General features: G+C 63.0%; 3 protein-coding genes across 12 annotated transcripts in view; 2 read left to right on the top strand and 1 right to left on the bottom strand.

Moving 5' to 3' along the window:
• The window catches only part of SEC16A (SEC16 homolog A, endoplasmic reticulum export factor), a 32568-nt gene extending 29368 nt beyond the window's left edge, over positions 1-3200 (top strand). For 5 of the 8 annotated variants that reach the window (XR_009503817.1, XR_009503820.1, XR_009503819.1 and 2 more), the window contains 3 exons: positions 580-657; positions 1253-1518; positions 1624-3200. Coding sequence is in view for 3 of the 8 variants with exons in the window: in XM_059926057.1 (XP_059782040.1) it covers positions 580-657; positions 1624-1689 (144 nt within the window). In the remaining 5 variants the exon portion in view is untranslated. The remainder of the gene's footprint in view (positions 1-579; positions 658-1252; positions 1519-1623) is intronic. The other 3 variants (XM_059926057.1, XM_059926056.1, XM_059926055.1) reach the window with 1 other exon arrangement.
• A 55-nt stretch (positions 3201-3255) lies between these two features.
• LOC132368122 (proline-rich protein 2-like) lies at positions 3256-4494 on the bottom strand. Its single transcript, XM_059926699.1, has 2 exons — positions 4374-4494; positions 3256-4268 (listed from the first exon to the last, which is right to left on the bottom strand). Exons 1-2 carry the CDS (start codon positions 4492-4494, stop codon positions 3256-3258), a joined length of 1134 nt encoding a protein of 377 aa, XP_059782682.1.
• On the top strand, positions 3635-15460 carry INPP5E (inositol polyphosphate-5-phosphatase E). 3 transcript variants are annotated; one of them, XM_059926045.1, is made up of 11 exons: positions 3635-3712; positions 4539-5616; positions 9423-9546; positions 10893-10990; positions 11611-11735; positions 11840-11959; positions 12136-12243; positions 12576-12737; positions 12843-12958; positions 13103-13239; positions 13672-15460. In XM_059926045.1, the coding sequence occupies exons 2-11, from the start codon at positions 4856-4858 to the stop codon at positions 13802-13804; spliced, it is 1884 nt and encodes a 627-aa protein (XP_059782028.1). In that variant the 5' UTR covers positions 3635-3712; positions 4539-4855; the 3' UTR covers positions 13805-15460. The 3 variants fall into 3 exon arrangements, with proteins under 3 accessions (XP_059782028.1, XP_059782026.1, XP_059782027.1); XM_059926043.1 differs by lacking the exon at positions 3635-3712 and adding an exon at positions 4096-4193; XM_059926044.1 differs by lacking the exon at positions 3635-3712 and having other exon boundaries at positions 4762-5616; positions 13719-13807.
• Positions 15461-15838: the final 378 nt, after the last annotated feature.

Genomic DNA, 15838 nt, shown 5'->3' with positions numbered 1-15838 from the left:
TGTGTGTGTGTGTGTGTCAGAAGCCCACCTGGGTCAGGATGCTCTCATTTGAAAGAGAGAATTCTGTTTTCTGATCAAGCACGAGAAGGTTTATTTTAGGCAAGCAGAGTGAGGCAGTGACAGCTGTCCGGGGTCACTCTGTGTGGGAAATAAAGGAATACTTCATCTTCTCTGCGTATTGGGGCACTAAGCTTTTCCCTCGGCTTGGCAGAAAGGCTTCATGTGACTTGTTTTATTTGTGAAATAAAACGCTGGATTTTGTAGCTGGACACTTGAGGTCTAAAGTGATCGAAAGTACCTACTAAGGGCTCACACTGACACTGAGCTCCGTGCCACCTCGTGTGCATGCTCTGGTTCTAAAGCATCATACTCTGCATGTTGCTTTGGTTTTTACCATTTTTCTATGAACCATTAAATAATTAAATACAGTGTTGCAAGAAGTATCTTTGACCAGCTTCTGTGGCACATTTGAAAGTACTGATATTATAAATCCTTCCTCAGAAGTAGTGCCTGTAGTTGCACATGAAGCAAGCCGCCGTGCACTGCTAGTTGTTGAGGTGAACTCTCTGTGCTTCTCAGGCTCCCGGCGCTCACGCCCCTGCAGGGGGCCCTCCCGGGGCAGCGGTGCCCTTCTACAACCCTGCTCAGTTTGCACAAGTAAGTGCCCCTGCTGTCTCCCCGGGGCGGGTGGGAGCAGAGGCGGGGCTCCCCCGGCGAGACCCTGACTCGCCCGCTCGCCCCCTCCCGGCTCTGCCGCCGCCCTGGGTGGGGATGCCCCCGCCGCGCTCGGGGCCCCGCCGGCTCTTGCTGACACTGCTGTGGGGTGGGCCTGACTCCCTCCCCCATGCTGGCCTTGGCCTCCCTTCACCTGGTAGCTCGTGACCTTCAGGCCGGGAAGGTCGTGAATGCCTCCTTTTATTTCTCTCCCTCCCAGGCTCTGGCCTGTGGAGGACGGACTGGCCGCCAGTCTGGGGAGCGCAGCGGGGGCAGAGGTCTGCGGGGAGGTCTTGGCTTTCGGGATGCAGAGCCTCACCTGACCCCGGCCTGTCCCAAGGCAGACCTGCCCTCACCGCCTCGTGTCCCCGGCCTCGGGCTTCCTCGGGGGGCGGGCCTTCCTGCCCCCTGCACCTTTCCCTCATCCCCCGCTGCCATCTGCTTCTCCATTCCACGATTTGGTAGTTGTTTTCTTCTCTCCTGTAACCTTCGTCTTGTAGTTTATGCCTTTACAGAAACTCCTTGACTTTCATTTCAGTTGGCATTTTCGCGGGAGCAGGAGGAAGCGCCTGCGTTCTGCCCACGCCTTCCCCTGGGCGCTCCCTTGCACCCCTCAGTGGCAGGCCAGGCCACGTGCTCCCTGGGCTCTTTAGGCACCCAGCTGTTGGAATCAGCCTCACCCCACCACCCTAGCCAAGCTGCAGGCACCTTTAAAGGGAGTGCCAAGATGTGCTACTGACTTGGTCCGTGACCGTGGGCTTGCAGAGCAGAACGGACAGAACATGCCTGTTTGCTGAGAGAACGGTCTGTTCTGGCTTGTTCCACAGACCTGCTGATCGTTCCCCAAGGGGCCCCCCCCCGCCGTCGGGGACGGGCGTGCCGAGCTCAGTGCTGTCCCTGTCGTTTCAGGCCTCTGCTGCCTCGGGAAGTTCAAGGATGGGAAGGATTGGCCAGAGGAAGTACCCAGCATATTGAGCTAGAATGGTCCCTGTCCTGGATTGGCATTTGGAACCCTGAAGTGATTATTCCACCAAGAGCTCAAACTGATTGCCTGCGACTCCCGTCTGTTCCCAAATGGAGACGGATGCAGTGATTCAGAAGTGATTTATGAAGTGTCGCCAACATTAATGCCACACCTTCAGGAAGCTGGATGAAAAGAGGGAATCTGTGACTTACTAGAATCTTCCACCTGAAGGAATGATTTAAGGATCCAACATTCACAGTCATTTGAGGATGTTAGACTAAGTGAAGCTGGAAACATCTTGGCTACGGGAGGACTTTGCTTTTCAGTAACTTAAGGCATCTCTCAAAACCTAACGGTGAATTATTGCCAGATAAATCCCAGGGGTCCTTTAAGACGCTGGAAGGAAACAGTGCACCTTTGACTCAGAGAGGAACGCAGCCAGGGGTGCACGTCCAGAGGTGGTCAGCCCCCACCTCGCGTTGTTGAACCTGGAAGGATGCTTCGTCTCAAAGGAAACACGGGCTTCATTTAGCAACAGTACAGTACCGTTAGGTTTCGAGAGCGGCCTTCGCTGCTGACGTGTGTTTATCTCCTGTAGCAAAGATGTGTCCAGCCCTGCGTAATTTCCTGTGGGTTCACTAGGACCATGACGCTTCCACGCAGCCGGAGGGACTGGCTCTGCTGTCAGGAGGGGCAGCTCCGTCGCTGGGACGGAGCCACTGGGGCCTCGTGCTCTGACGTGACTGATCCGAGTTAATAAACCAGCGTCACAACTGTGACTGATAAGTTTGGTTTGGATTTTTCTCTGTGGACCAGCTGAGGCCGTGTGTTCTGGCCCGCCGTCACGGTGCAGTCCAGTTGTCTGGCTTTCCTCTCACCGTTGTGTCATTTAAGGAGTTGGTAACATCTTGAAGAAAGCGGCTTAAAGTAATTTCTTGTCAGAAGCTCTGGAATCTGATCTTTCTGCACCGAGACCTTCCGCGGCTAATACGCTGACTCGGCCTGTGAACCTGCACAGGAAGACCTCCTCCTGGTGGACTCAGCTTTAAGGCTTCATCGACTGTTCTTAAAACTGTTCACTTTCTTCTTCAGTCTTAAGGAAAAGATTTAAATATTTTAAAAAATCATTAGGAAATAATTTCTGTAGAACGCTGGGGGAACACGGTTTGTTGGGGCTTTAGTCCAAGGGTAGGGCTTGTGTGAGGGTGGGGTCCGCGCGGGGCGCTCTGGGCCACCTGCCGTCTAGGAAGGACTCACAGAACGGTTTCCAGAATGTTTCACTGATTCGTCCCTTTGGGAGAGGCCAACCTTGTCGACGGGCAGTCTCTCGCGTCCCAGGGTCAGCGCTCGGTGCAGTTCCTGGGCCGAGACCCACCTGGCGCCCTCGGCTTCCTCCTCAGCCCTGCCGGTCGTTCTCTGTGTTTGACTGCCAGCGACTTTTGATTCAAGAAGCTTCCTCTGAGGCGGGAGCTGCTATTTTTCCTAAATGTACATTGTTAAATAAAATATTTTGCGCTCTCAAGCCCTTTCACCATGTCTCCTTTTGTTGATTGGAAGCCCGTGGGGAGCCCCTGGCCTCACCTGCCCTTTGTTGATTGGCTTATAGAGGCGCCCCGGGCCACTGCTTCCCGTCTTCTGCCAGACTCGCCCGTTAGGGGCTCCTCTCTGATGGGCGGCGGGCGGGTCTGATGGGAAGACCCATCCTGATGGCAGTGACAATGAGGGCCCAGGGCAACGCTCTGCCTCCTAGGATCCCCTCTGCAGGGAAGGTCCCCACTAGACGGAGAGGAGAGCAGGGGCTTCCGGGCGCGGGGAAGACGGGCAGGGGGACCGGGGAGCGGGGCGGACGCGGGGAAGGGAGCCGCGGTGCTCCTGGCGCCCACCAGAGGGCGCCCTCCCGCCTCGCTTGGCGCCCCTGGGTCCTCCGGCCGCCAGTGGCCGCTGCGGGCGCCGGGGCCAGGGCCGCCCTGCCCGCCGGTTGCCGGGGAGCGGCCGCCGAAGCCCGCGGGGCTGGGGAGCAGGCGGCGCCCCGAGGTGGGGGCGCGGGGCTCAGTGACCCCGGGCGGGGGTGCGGGAGGGAGGAGACCTCCGGGAGGGGTGCGGGGTGCGGGGCGGCAGTCCTGGAGGAGGTGCGGGGCGGGGGCTCGGGTCCCAGGGGTCCTCAGAACGGAGTGACCCCTGGGCGGGGGCGCGGAGGCCTTGGGCGGGGCTCGAGGACTGGGCGGGGCGACCCTGGGTTGGAGTCGGGGCGCGGGGGAATCCCTGGCGCGGCATCGGGTTGCGGGATTCCCGGCGTGGGGCGGGGCGCGGGGGTCCCGGGCGCGGCTCTCGTTCCCCTTCCCCACCCCCAGCCCCGCGGCTCCGCGGCGGTCGTTGGCCCTGGGGAGCGCGCAGCCGGCCGGCCCGAGTCGCAGTCCTGAGTCAGGGGCCTTTGCCGCCCGGGCCGCAGACCCGCTCAGGGTCGCCCGCTCTCTGGGCGGCGTCTGCGGGCCGAGGGATGGTGGTGGGCTCTCAGGTGAGCGAGGCCGGGCCGCCGGGCTCCCGGGGGAAGGGGCGCGGGCCGGGACCCCTGCCAAGGCCGTGCCTACACCTTGGGGGCGGGAATTCTCAGTGGGTCGCGCCCCTGGCTCCGCACGTGAGGAGCAACCCTGTCAGGAGGGTGGCTTCTCTCCTTCCTGAGATGTTGGGCCTTCACCCGGCTCCTGGGAGGGGGCGGCGGCTCGGATGCCTACGTGCTTGTTCTTGCTGGACTGCTGCTGACCTGTCCGCTCTGTCACCCGGCACCACAGCTGTCCTCCAGGATCATTAAGTGGCATCGGGGCCCCGGTCGTGGAAGGCTAATGGCGTGGTTTTCCCTTAGGTACTTGCCGAGGACTCCAGACCGTCAGGGCTCCCAGCCATGCAGCAGCTGGCTCTGCTCCAGCTGGACCACCCCAGCCCGAGGGGGAGCTGCTGCCCTTTCTCTCCTCCGCAGCTCGCCCAGCGACGGCTGACCATGCATCCCTGACGCTGGACGTCGCCAGCAGCCCCAGGAGGGAGCTGTCTCCCGGCTCGGCCAGGCTGCCCCCGGGTGTGAGGGCCGGCCCCTGGACTGTGCCATCCAAGTTGGCGAGCCTGGGGCACTCGGAGGCCGCCTGGCAGCCCACCGCCCAGGGGCATCTGCAGCCTGAAGTCAGAATGCTCAAGGGGCAGCTTCCAAACACTGACGAAGACCTCGCCGCCCGCCCGGGGTCCCCGGCCGCTGACGACCGCCGGGGACCCAAGAAGAGCCCCGTGCTCCCTCTGGACACCCCAGCGCAAGTCGGCAACGAGGACCCACAGGCCAGGGGGAGACCCTTCAGCCCGAAGCCGCCGCCGCCGAGGCCCAGGCTGGAGCGAGCATTGTCCCTGGATGAGAAGGGCTGGAGGAAGAGGCGTTTTCGAACCAGCCGTGAGGACCTGGCCGCGAGGAATGGGGCCAGCCCCTCCGGGGTCTCCCTGCAGGACGAGGCCCCCGGGACCGCCGCCCGCAGTGGCTCCCCGCCCTGCCTGAGCACCTCCCTGCAGGAGATCCCCACAACCCGCCGGGCCCCGGGCAGCGGAGGCCCTTCCTCGCGGGGTAACTGTCTTTCCGGAATGATCAGCACTTCCCTGGACCTCCTGCACCGGGATGGGGCCTCGGCCGGGAGCACCCCCCGGCTGGCCAGCCTGCTTCCCCCACGCCCGCTGCCCGCCATGGAGTGGAACGTCGCCTCCGAGGCCCTGCGGACAGCAAACAAGGTGGACCGGGACCACGCAGACTTCCAGGCGCGGCGGCAGGTCAGGCTGTTCCGGGCCCCCAGCAGCCTGGGCCCCGGCCGGCCCCCGAGCCCCCTGGCCTGTGACGACTGCTCCCTGCACTCGGCCAGGTCCGCCTTCAGCCTCCTAGTGCCCATCCGCACCAAGGACGTCCGCAGCAGGTAGGGCCTCGGGGGCGGGCGGCATCGTGGCCTGCGTCCGTGGCCTCCGTTAGCCTTCAGAAGGCCCGTGAGAACCACGGGAAGCCTCCCCTGAAAGCGCGTGAGGTGCTGCTGCAGCGGGTCTCCCTCCACCGACCCCCATCTCCGAGGCCCTCCGCAGCTTTTCCTTTGCGTCTCAGCCCCACGGGCTCTGTGAAGCAGATGGTGGGGGTACGCACATCCCACTGCGCACTGGGCAGCCCTGTTTTCCTCCCCATTTCTTGCTCCGTCGGGGACAGCCCTCGTCCACGTGTGCAGGTCGGCCCAGGACTCCGGGGTGGGTCGGGGGACCCGCGTCCACGTAGCCGCTTTGATCAGGACCAGCGTTCAGCCAGCTGTGCCCTGTGCACGTGCCGGCACTTTTCCAGGATGGAAAGCTGGACAGGGGTGGGGGCCCCAGTGACTGCGGCTGGGCTGCCCCAAGGGGAGGGTCCCCGGGGCCCACCTCTGGCGGGGAGGGGCGCAGGCAGAGCCCGACTCACGCACTCTGCTCTCAGGAGCGCCCCGGGATTTCTCAGCGTTCGGGGCTCGGTCTGCCGAGAGCTGCCCAGCAATCCCCGCCCCCGCCCCGACCCCGTGGGCAGGGAGAGGGGCCTCGCATCTCGGAGGACGCCGGGCTTCCGGGCCTCAGGGGGCTTGAGTAATTAGTCCGTCTTGACTTCTTTATGGTTTGAAGGGGAGGTGGGCGCCACCCTTCCGCTCGGTTCCCATCTCGCACCTCTGCCCACCTCTCCCGAGCCGGCACCATGAGGGTTCACCAGGACCGGGGTCCCAGGCGCTTCTGAGCCCAACCCAGTCACGCCTACCAGCTCTCTCCTGACCCGTCGTCTCTGGGACCCTGGTGTCGGGCCACACTGCGGTGCCCACGCTGTGACTCGGAAGGCCATCCTGCGCTCTCCCCGACCCCCGGCCCTGTCCGTGCTGGGCCTGGCCGCTGACCGCTGGCTCTCACGGCCCCTGCTGCATCGGCCGGGGCTGGGCAGGTTGTTTGAAGCGCACGTCGGGCCACGGCCCTGACTTGGGGGCCCCACACCACCCACTCCCTGCCGGGGCGCCCGAGGCCCCGGGGGGCGGGGGGGAGCTCTGTCACCACCGCCCCCCGCCGCAACCTCCCATCCAGACCAGGCCTGCGCCAACCCTTGTGGACGTGGGCCCGAGGAGGGGAAGAGTGAGGTGGTCCCTGTGCTGGTGTCCTGGGGCGGCCGCAACAAAGTGCCGCAGACTGAGAGCCTTAAAACAGGAGTTACTCCGTCCCCGTTCTGAGGCCAGAATTCAGAAATCCAGGTGCGGCAGGGCCGCGCTCCCTCCCGAGCCTCCAGGGAGGGTCCTTCCTGCCTCTTCCAGCTGCTGGGGGCCCAGGTGTCCCCGGCTTGTGGCCGCCTCACCCCAGTCTCTGCTCCGTCTTCACGCGGCTTCTCCTCTGTGTCTGTCTCTCCTCTTCTATAACGACAGCGGTCATTGGATTTAGGGCCACCCTCATCCAGGAGGACCTCATCTCAGGATCCTTAACTAATTACATCTGTCTGCAAAGATCCTTTTTCTAAATAAGGCCACATTCGCAGATTCTGGGGTCGGGGGCAGATGGAAGGTAATCCTCACCCACGCCCGCCCTTGGTGAGCCCAGCAGCGAAGGCCGGGCAGGTGGTTCTGGCCGCCAGCCTCCCTCCTGCACCCTCCATCAGCGCCGGGCACTGTTTCAGGGCAAAACGGCTTCCTTTGTTAAACTAATTCAGCGTGTTTCTCGTAAAGAGCGAGATCTCTTCGTGCGTTTAAAGTATGATTTCACAGGGAAGGGAATTCCCGGGTTGCCCAGTGGTTAGGACTCGGCGCTCTCCCTTCCATGGCCCCAAGAACTAAGATCCCGCAGGCCGAGCAGCCAAAAAAAAAGTATGATCTCTCTGTTTAAATTGTATGCAATTTACGTAGACTCGCCTGTTATACATAAATGAGAAGCACATCTCAAAATCAGATGCCCAGCTTTGCTCTCACACAAGCAGCCGACAGTGGGTTGATGGGTTCCCCACCTCCAGACCCTCCATGTGTCCTAGGACACGGGTCGGCGGGCTGGGTAGGGACTGTTTCAACCGTGGGAGCCGTGTGGTCTCTGTGGCAGTGCTCGCCTCTGCCGTGGGGGGTGGGAGGGCAGCCCAGGCCTGGCACCAACAGCGCGGCTCGTTCAGGGAGGCCAAAGGGTGAATCCCAGGGCACTTTCCCATGCCACGGACTACTGGTTTTTCCCAACCATTTAAAAGCGTAGGGGACCTCCCTGATGATGGTCTAGTGGGTAAGACGCCACGCTCCCAATGCAGGGGGCCCGGGTTTGATCCCTGGTCGGGGAACTGTGTCCCGCGTGCCGCCACTAAGATGTCCGAACACCACACCTAAAAGATCCTACGTGCCGCAGCGAAGATCCCGTGTGCTGCGACTAAGACCCGGTGCAGCCAAAATAAATAAATAAATAAGTATTTACAAATTAAATAAAAGCGTAGGAGCGATTCTTAGCTTGCGGGCTGCACGCAGACAGTCTGGATCTGGCCCGGGTCAGGGCCGAGGACTGAGGAAAGGGACGCAGACTGTGGCCGTGGAGGGGCTGCTTTCTGGTTACGCTGCGGACGGGGCTGGTCTGGAGAAGACAGGCCTGCGGGCAGCCGGCTAGGAGCCTCAGCACGGTGGGGTGACCTCAAGGAGGTTCCTCCCTCCTGACGTACTTGAATTCATGTCCTACAAAGCTTGGTCAGGGTTTAAGAGTTGCTCATGCGAGTTTGTAAGGACTGGATCCTGATCTCATCTCCTTCAAAGGGATTGCTGCCTGTTTGCAAGCTAAGGTGTAGGGACTTCTTAGCAAGTTGGAATGAAAACAGCAAGTGAGACATTTGAACTTGGATTGAGCCCATGGGTTCCCCTCCCTCCTTGGGAACCTGACCAGACACGGTCCTATCACAGGGCCTCCAGGAACGGTTTTCACGTGGTTGAAAAAAAAAACCCAAGGCCGTACTAACATTCTTGCATGACATGCGGAAATTACATGAAACTCAGGTTTTGGTGTCCTTAAATGCAGTCTCGTTGGCACATGGGCATCGGCCGAGGCTGCTTTCAGGGGTTAAGCGGTGACAGACCGATGGCCTCGAAGCCTAAGTCCTGCACGGCGCTCACGAAGGAGCGGGTGTCAGACGCGGCCCCTGCACGAGGGCAGGGCCGGAGCTGGGGCTTAGCTGTGCTGTGTTAGGGCCTCTGCGACGCTGTTCGAGACTTTGCACCGTTTGCCTGCGTTATTCTATGAGAATCTCGCAGTGGATTGAACTGTCGGGTCCTGTGAGGACAGGTGTGTCACGGGCAGCCTTTACGAGCTCCCAGCGCTGGACGGTGAGGCAACGGCCGGAGCCCCGGACAAGGGCGCACGTCCCCCCCAGGTCTGCTTACCGTGCAGAAGCCCACCTCGACCTCTGCTGCCCTTCCGGGGCTTTGCCCTTAGCGGTTCCACAAAAAAGCGCCAAATGTCACCTTTACGTCCCTTCCTCTCGGGAGGCGACGGAGGAAAGCCGAAAGCCTGCGGTGTTTGTAGCGCTGCGAACACAGCGGGTTTCCCTAGAGAGCAGGGGACCTCGGCCCTGTGCTCTGTGCCGACCACGGGGTCCTGAGGGAATCCCAGCTCTGGGGGAGGAGCTCCCGACCCCTGGGAGGTGTGTCCTGCTCCCGGCCCCTCCCCGGGCCCATGTGCTGCGACCCCCCACCCCCCGGCCCCGGTTCAGTCTGTCCCGTGTCCGCAGGAGCTACCTGGAGGGGAGTCTCCTGGCGAGCGGGGCCCTGATGGGGGCAGATGAGCTGGCCCGCTACTTCCCAGACCGGAACATGGCCCTCTTCGTGGCCACGTGGAACATGCAGGGACAGAAGGTAAGCGGGCTGCCCACCCCTACTCAGGACGGCACTGGGTTCCCGCCAGGTTCTTCCTGGGGCCCCCCCAGCCTCCCTGTCCCCCGGAGGAGCCTCCTGTCCGTCACACCCTCTCGCCCACCTCTCCACCGCCTGGTGGGGCATTAATGCTTCTTTTTGCAGACACGCCGTACGTGTTTTGTTAGAGTAGTTCTAGGCTCCCAGCACATTTGGGAGGAAGGGGCAGAGGTTCCCCGAGAGCCCCCTCTCCCCCACGCGCGGCCTCCCCGTGGCGATGGCCAGCACAGGGCCGGGCCGTTAGGGTTGCCCTGGGCCTCTCCTGGGTGCGCCCTGTGGCCCCCCCCGCCCCCCCCCCGGCAAACGTGTGGGGACGTGAGTCCGCCGCTGCGCACCTTGGACTGGCGTCCACACCAGAACCCGAGTCTGTTTCCCGCTGTGTGTCCCATGCGGTCAGGGGCTCCTCCATCCCGCCTGCAAGCCGGGGCGCTTGGAGCTCAGGACATCTGTGCCAATGGGACGAGCATCTGACCGCCGGGGCGACTGAAGCCGGGCAGGCTGGGGGTCTGCACACTGATTTCTGGGGAAGCCCGCTGGACGGCTTTCTCTCCAGCCACCCCGTGTCTCCTGGGGGTCCCTTCCCACAGTTAGGGGGCTCCATCCTGCACGTGGGGTGCTCCGATTCTGGGGCCAGCCATGGGCTTCTAGACTGCGGGTGACCTGGCACTGTTGCCACCAGTGGGGTCTCGGGCCGTTTCCTGAGCGCCTCCTGTCGTCCGCGTGTGCCCGTGTGCTTACTGCCCAGAGAACCGAAGTGGCCGTGTCCTGGGCTGACATCGGGGTGACGGGCGTGGGGAGAGAACAGGGCAGGGCTGGGTCGGACGGGGCCCCACGAAACAGCGACCTGAGCGGAAGTGAAGGCAGGTGCCCGGGCTGGTGCCTCTGCCACCCTCGGGGAGCCACCAGCGCATCCACGGCGTGGCCCACACCAGGGCCCAGAGGGCCAAGGCCGGCAGCAGGTCGGGGGGTGAAGATCACCGACCGGGCGCCCGCTTCCCTCCCCGGGGCTGCAGTGAGGGCAGAGGTGCAGGGGAAGGGGCGTCTCCCCCGCCTCCCGCACATCAGGGGTGCACTTGGGGGATGGCCAGGCCCGTGGGTGCCCAGCGAGGGAAGAGCGCGGCCAAGGGGGTGGTGCAGGCTTGGCGAGGCCAGGCTCGGGGGAGGAGCGGGCGACCTGCCTGGGCCAGGGGCTCCCCATGCGTGGCCTCGGGAGCGGCCCTGGGTCCCCAGGCAGCAGGAGCCCCCGCGCTGGGCCCCTTCGGCCTCTGCCAGGCGCCGCTTTTCCACAGGAGCTGCCCCCGAACCTGGACGAGCTCCTGCTGCCGGCCGAGGCTGACTTCGCTCAGGACCTGTACGTCGTCGGGGTCCAGGAGGGCTGCTCCGACAGGTAGGGCTGCGCGCCCCTCTCCCGCCACTGCCGCCGCCCCGCCCCACGTCTCCGCCGGGCCGGTGCACCCGGGTCCCTGTGAACGGTGGCGCCAGGCGGGCCTTTTGGGCTGAAGCTGCTGTGGCCCGAGACCCCCGTGTGGGGTGAGACGTGGGCCGTGGCCGAGCCTGGACTGAACCGGGATGGTTTTCTTCTCCAACGGGGACTCGCAGAATGTAGAAGGAATGAGGTCCATCTTCTTGTAAATAAAGAGCTGCTCCAAGAGATAGCGGGGGCAGGGGCATGGCGCAGTGCGGTCCCGCGGGCTCCAGCCCAGCCCGTGCAAGGCGTCGCTCACCTCTCCTGGGTCTGCCTGCGGCCCGGGCTGTGTTGCCAGTTTACCTGCTGGGGGGCGGGGGCAGGGCCCCGGCAGCACACGGGCAGCAGCGCGAGGCCTGGCCGGAGTGGAGGGGCCCCGACTGCGCCAGGCCCTGCGGGGAAGGTGGCCTCCCTCCTGCCCCCCGGCTCTTATCAGGGGTCGGGGACCCAGCCTGTCACCGGGGGTGCAGGGGGAAGCGGGCCTCCCAGGGAGGCCCCGGGCGCGCCCTCGTGCCGCGTGTCCACCGTGCCCCACCCCGCAGGCGGGAGTGGGAGACGAGGTTGCAGGAGACGCTGGGCCCCCACTACGTCATGCTGTACTCGGCGGCCCACGGGGCGCTCTACATGTCCGTGCTCATCCGCAGGGACCTCATCTGGTTCTGCTCAGGTAGGGGCCCCGGGGGCGGACGTGCGCGTGGGGGGCGGGCGGTGCGGCGGCGTGGGGCCGTCGGGGCTGCGTCCGGCCCGGTCAGCCCTGCTCCCTCCGTGCAGAGGTGGAGAGCTCCACGGTGACCACGCGCATCGTGTCGCAGATCAAAACCAAGGGGGCCCTGGGCGTCAGCTTCACCTTTTTCGGCACCTCCCTCCTCTTCATCACGTCCCACTTCACCTGTAAGTCCCTCGCCCCTGGACCCCCAGACCCCCTGGTGGCGAGGGTCACGGTGCAGACGCTGTGTGATTAGAGCTTGCTGGGGTTGGGGGGGATCTGCCCCCAACGGACCCCCAGGCGCCCAGCCCTGGGCTCAGAAACCTGCCTCTGGAGAGGGCCCCCCGCGCTGTCCTTGCAGCTGGAGACGGGAAGGTGGGCGAGCGGCTGGTGGATTACAGCAAGACCGTCCAGGGCCTGGCGCTGCCCAAGAATGTGCCGGACACCAGCCCCTACCGCTCCGACGCCGGTGAGCAGCTTTACCTTCCCCCGAAGACGAGGCGGCTTCTGCCTTGTTCTCTGGAGGGTTAGTGGAGACGGGCTGTTCAGAGCTTTTGAGAATCGAGGTCAGAGAAGTCTGGAAAGTCGCTTGCTGACCGAAGCGAGGCCTGGCGCCTGCTCCCTGAGTCGTGACCCGTGACCGCGTGAACCCAGAAAGCTGTAGACGTGCTCCCCCCCGCCCTGAGCCCCAGCAGCGTCGTGGGCCGCCACCCGCTTCCCAGGGAGCCCCGGCCCTGTGGTGGGGGTGAGGAGCGTGGGGAGCGCTGGGCTCACGCCCTCTTCTACCCGCTCACGCCCCAGCGGACGTCACCACCCGCTTCGACGGGGTCTTCTGGTTCGGAGACTTCAACTTCCGCCTGAGCGGCGGGCGGGCGGCCGTGGAAGCCATCCTGAAGCAGGACCCGGGCGCCAGCGTGCAGGCCCTGCTGCAGCACGACCAGCTCACCCGGGAGATGAAGAGAGGTGAGGCGGGGAGAGCAGCCGCCCGGCCAGGAGGGACCCCAGGTGGGCAGGGGTGACCCTGGGCTCCGAGCCGCGGCTCTGAGGTGGGGGCTCTGCCCGTCCCAGGGTCCATCTTCAAGGGCTTCCAGGAGCCGGACATCCACTTCCTGCCGTCATACAAGTTCGACGTCGGGAAGGACTCGTATGATACCACCTCCAAGCAGAGGACCCCTTCGTACACGGTGAGCCGCCCGCAGGGCTGGGGGAGCGTGGGGGCCGGGCCTCCTGGGGGGGCTTCGACACGGGGACTCGTTCAAGGGCAGCCGACGCGAGAGGCAAGCCGGTCCAGCCCGGCAGCCAGACGGCCCCTGGGACCCTTCCCGCAGGACCGCGTCATGTACAGGAGCCGCCACAGGGACGACATCTGTCCCGTCAAGTACTCCTCCTGCCCCGGGATCAGGACGTCTGACCACCGCCCCGTGTACGGCCTGTTCCGGGTCAGAGTGAGGCCGGGGAGAGACAAGTCAGTACCCACCCCCACTCCCGGGCCCTGGTGGGGGCGCGGGGGGGGACTCCTGGGAGCACGGCCTGGTCTCCTGTGTCCTGATGCCCCGAGGGGAGCAGGGTTCCAGCCGGCCCGGGTGGAGATGGCTGGCGTAGGTTGTCTGAAGCAGGTGTCAGGCGAGCGACATGCCAGAGGGTGGGGACCTCGCCCGGACCCCTGGAACAGCCAGTGGCAGCTGGGGTTGTCCTAGAGCTGCCGCGAGGCAGGCCTGGCACAGGCGGGCGGGAGCGCCCCGCTGGCTCTTGGCGCTGTGCTGCGGCTGTGCCGCCAGTCGGGGCAGCCGCGGGGACCCAGGCCTCGGCCATCCCCACCCTCCACGTGCGGCCTGCAGCAAACGCCCGAGCACAGAGGCCAGGAGGACAGTGCCCTCCTGATGGCTCTTTCCTCCAGCATCCCGCTAGCCGCCGGCAAGTTTGACCGAGAACTGTACCTGATAGGAATTAAGAGACGGATTTCCAGAGAGATCCAGAGACAGCAGGCGCTGAAGAGCCAGCACTCCAGCGCCATCTGTACCGTCTCTTGAGGAAGTTTGCCGAAGGAGGACTGGTCACCTGCAACCCGGGAGAGCATCTGACCCCGGAACCCGGGAAGACGGAGGAGGCTGCCGTCCGGGACGCTGATGAACCGCTGCTGGGGGCTGCCCCCTCCTCCGCGAGAGCCCGACGGGAGGCCCCAGGTCCGGCGCCCGCTGCTGGGACAGAACCGCACGCCCCCACGGCGCTTCCCTCTCTCAGGGTGGCCTCCCCACACCGCAGCCCTCGTCGGTGGGCGCCGGGCTGGCTGTGAGCAGCTCGCGTGCCCTGAAGCCAGTGGCAGAGCTCGCGTGCGGGCCAGGCACCCTGACCTCTTTTATTATGTCTGCACGTCCGGATCTGCAGCCTCCCAGCAGCCCCTCAAACCCAAACCAAGAGCTGCCCTTCGTTGTCTGAGCGCCAGGCACGCCGCCGGGCGTCCGGTGACCCTGGGCCTCTGTTCCCACGGCACGCGCTAGGACCGAGCTGAGGCTGGGATGAGGACGGCCGGCCGGCGGTTCAGGCCCACGAGACCGCCTCCCTCTCCTCTCCCGGTCCATCTGGGTCCATTTGCTGAGACCGCCTCCCTCTCCTCTCCCGGTCCATCTGGGTCCATTTGCTTAGGTAACGTCAGCTACGAGCAGCATCAAAGTTAAGTGGTGCGTTTCCTGGTCTGAGAAGCTGCTGGAAGCTTGGAATGTCACACCTTGCCAGCCTGGGCCGGCCCCCACCAGCCTGGATGTCTTGTTTTCTTAAAGGGTTTAGAGTTATTGCTTTGTGTCTTAATCCATCTCGTAAAAAAAAAATTTAGGCTTTGAATGTGGGAAAATCTAGGGGCATTCAATCTAGTCTTTTAAATTATTTATTTTTCCATATTTATATTTTTAAATAAATGCATCTATTGAATCTTAAACTCTTCCTGGCCAAAGACTGAGTCCTAGAAAGAACCAGTCTGTTGCAGTGCTCTTGTAAGAAGAGGCTGTCACACTCCAAAGCAGGAAGCTCGGTCTCTCCTGGCCCCTGTGCTGTTTGCTCCGCCCACTGCCCCCAGGTAAGTGTCCGCTGAGAAAGTGCTTTTAGGGCAAAGTGAACACTTCAGACTTGAGTGAATCCGTGATCAATGATGTAAAGTCAACTCCCACGAATACCATTATCAGACTTTTATTCACCTCCGCTTCCAAAACATGGAGTGTAAATTCTAAAGCAATACACATGCAATCTTTTGATACAAATGGGAGAAATTCCATTAATGAGAAGACACAGCTAATCCCATCTGAAGAAACTTCAGGTTGTATGTATAAAATTTTGCTCAAAGAATGTGCCATTGAGCTTTGAATCAATTAACAGAAAATCTCTTTTGTTACAAAGGTTTTTGTGGTAACGGGGCTCGAAATGAGTAGGGTTTTATGGATTCTTTCTAGGCATTTTCTCTGACCCAAATCATGGAGAAAAGAGTTAACGCGACACTGACGTGTATTCGTGTCCTTGAGGGGGGGTCATCGCGTACATCTCATGGGTCCAAAGTGAAGCAGTTTACTTAATATCAGCCATTATAGACTTTAGATGAATGGGCTTCCATTTGGAAGGTTAGGTTGAAATTCAAATTAATGCAAATGAAATCGACCAGGGTCTGGAAAATCAGCTTCATAAAGAATTGCGAAATACGACCCAGTGTGAGGGTGGTTTTTAAAGTCTGTCTCTTGTTCTCTCCAACGCTCGAGTCCTGCCACAGGCCAGTCAGTCCCCAAGGGCCAGACTCGGGCGCGGGCGCCAGCGAAGGCGCACGCGGGGCCCCGGGAACAGCACGGACAGCACGTAGAGTGGGCGGGGGCTGAAAGGGTGGAGGGAAGGCCCCCCAAGTGAACGGGGCGGTGGGGGGTAAAGGGGGGGGAGAGAGGGAGAGGGGGGTGTCCAGGGGATAGGAAGCCCGGGTGAGCGCCAGCTCCCGCAAGAGGCACCTGGGCCCGGCTGGGAGCAGCTCCCAGGACGCCTCGCGCTCCCGCGCGCTCCCTCCCAGCCAGCCCAGTAACCACAGGGCATTCCTA

This window comes from Balaenoptera ricei, chromosome 6 (assembly GCF_028023285.1).
Source record: "Balaenoptera ricei isolate mBalRic1 chromosome 6, mBalRic1.hap2, whole genome shotgun sequence".
In the NCBI taxonomy this organism is placed as follows: domain Eukaryota; kingdom Metazoa; phylum Chordata; class Mammalia; order Artiodactyla; family Balaenopteridae; genus Balaenoptera; species Balaenoptera ricei.
Note: the sequence above shows the minus strand (reverse complement) of the source record. Positions and strands in the feature narration are given on the sequence as shown.

What these genes read in the sequence shown, in the direction of transcription:
- INPP5E (XM_059926045.1), top strand. Translation starts at nt 4,856, where the DNA reads ATGCTCAAGGGGCAGCTTCCAAACACTGACGAAGACCTCGCCGCCCGC. An exon ending in CAGGAGGGCTGCTCCGACAG is followed by an intron (nt 10,991 to 11,610) that starts GTAGGGCTGCGC and finishes CCCACCCCGCAG; the next exon opens with GCGGGAGTGGGAGACGAGGT. An exon ending in CACCCGGGAGATGAAGAGAG is followed by an intron (nt 12,738 to 12,842) that starts GTGAGGCGGGGA and finishes TGCCCGTCCCAG; the next exon opens with GGTCCATCTTCAAGGGCTTC.
- LOC132368122 (XM_059926699.1), bottom strand. Translation starts at nt 4,494, where the DNA reads ATGCCACTTAATGATCCTGGAGGACAGCTGTGGTGCCGGGTGACAGAG. An exon ending in CGCCCCCTCCCAGGAGCCGG is followed by an intron (nt 4,269 to 4,373) that starts GTGAAGGCCCAA and finishes CCCGCCCCCAAG; the next exon opens with GTGTAGGCACGGCCTTGGCA.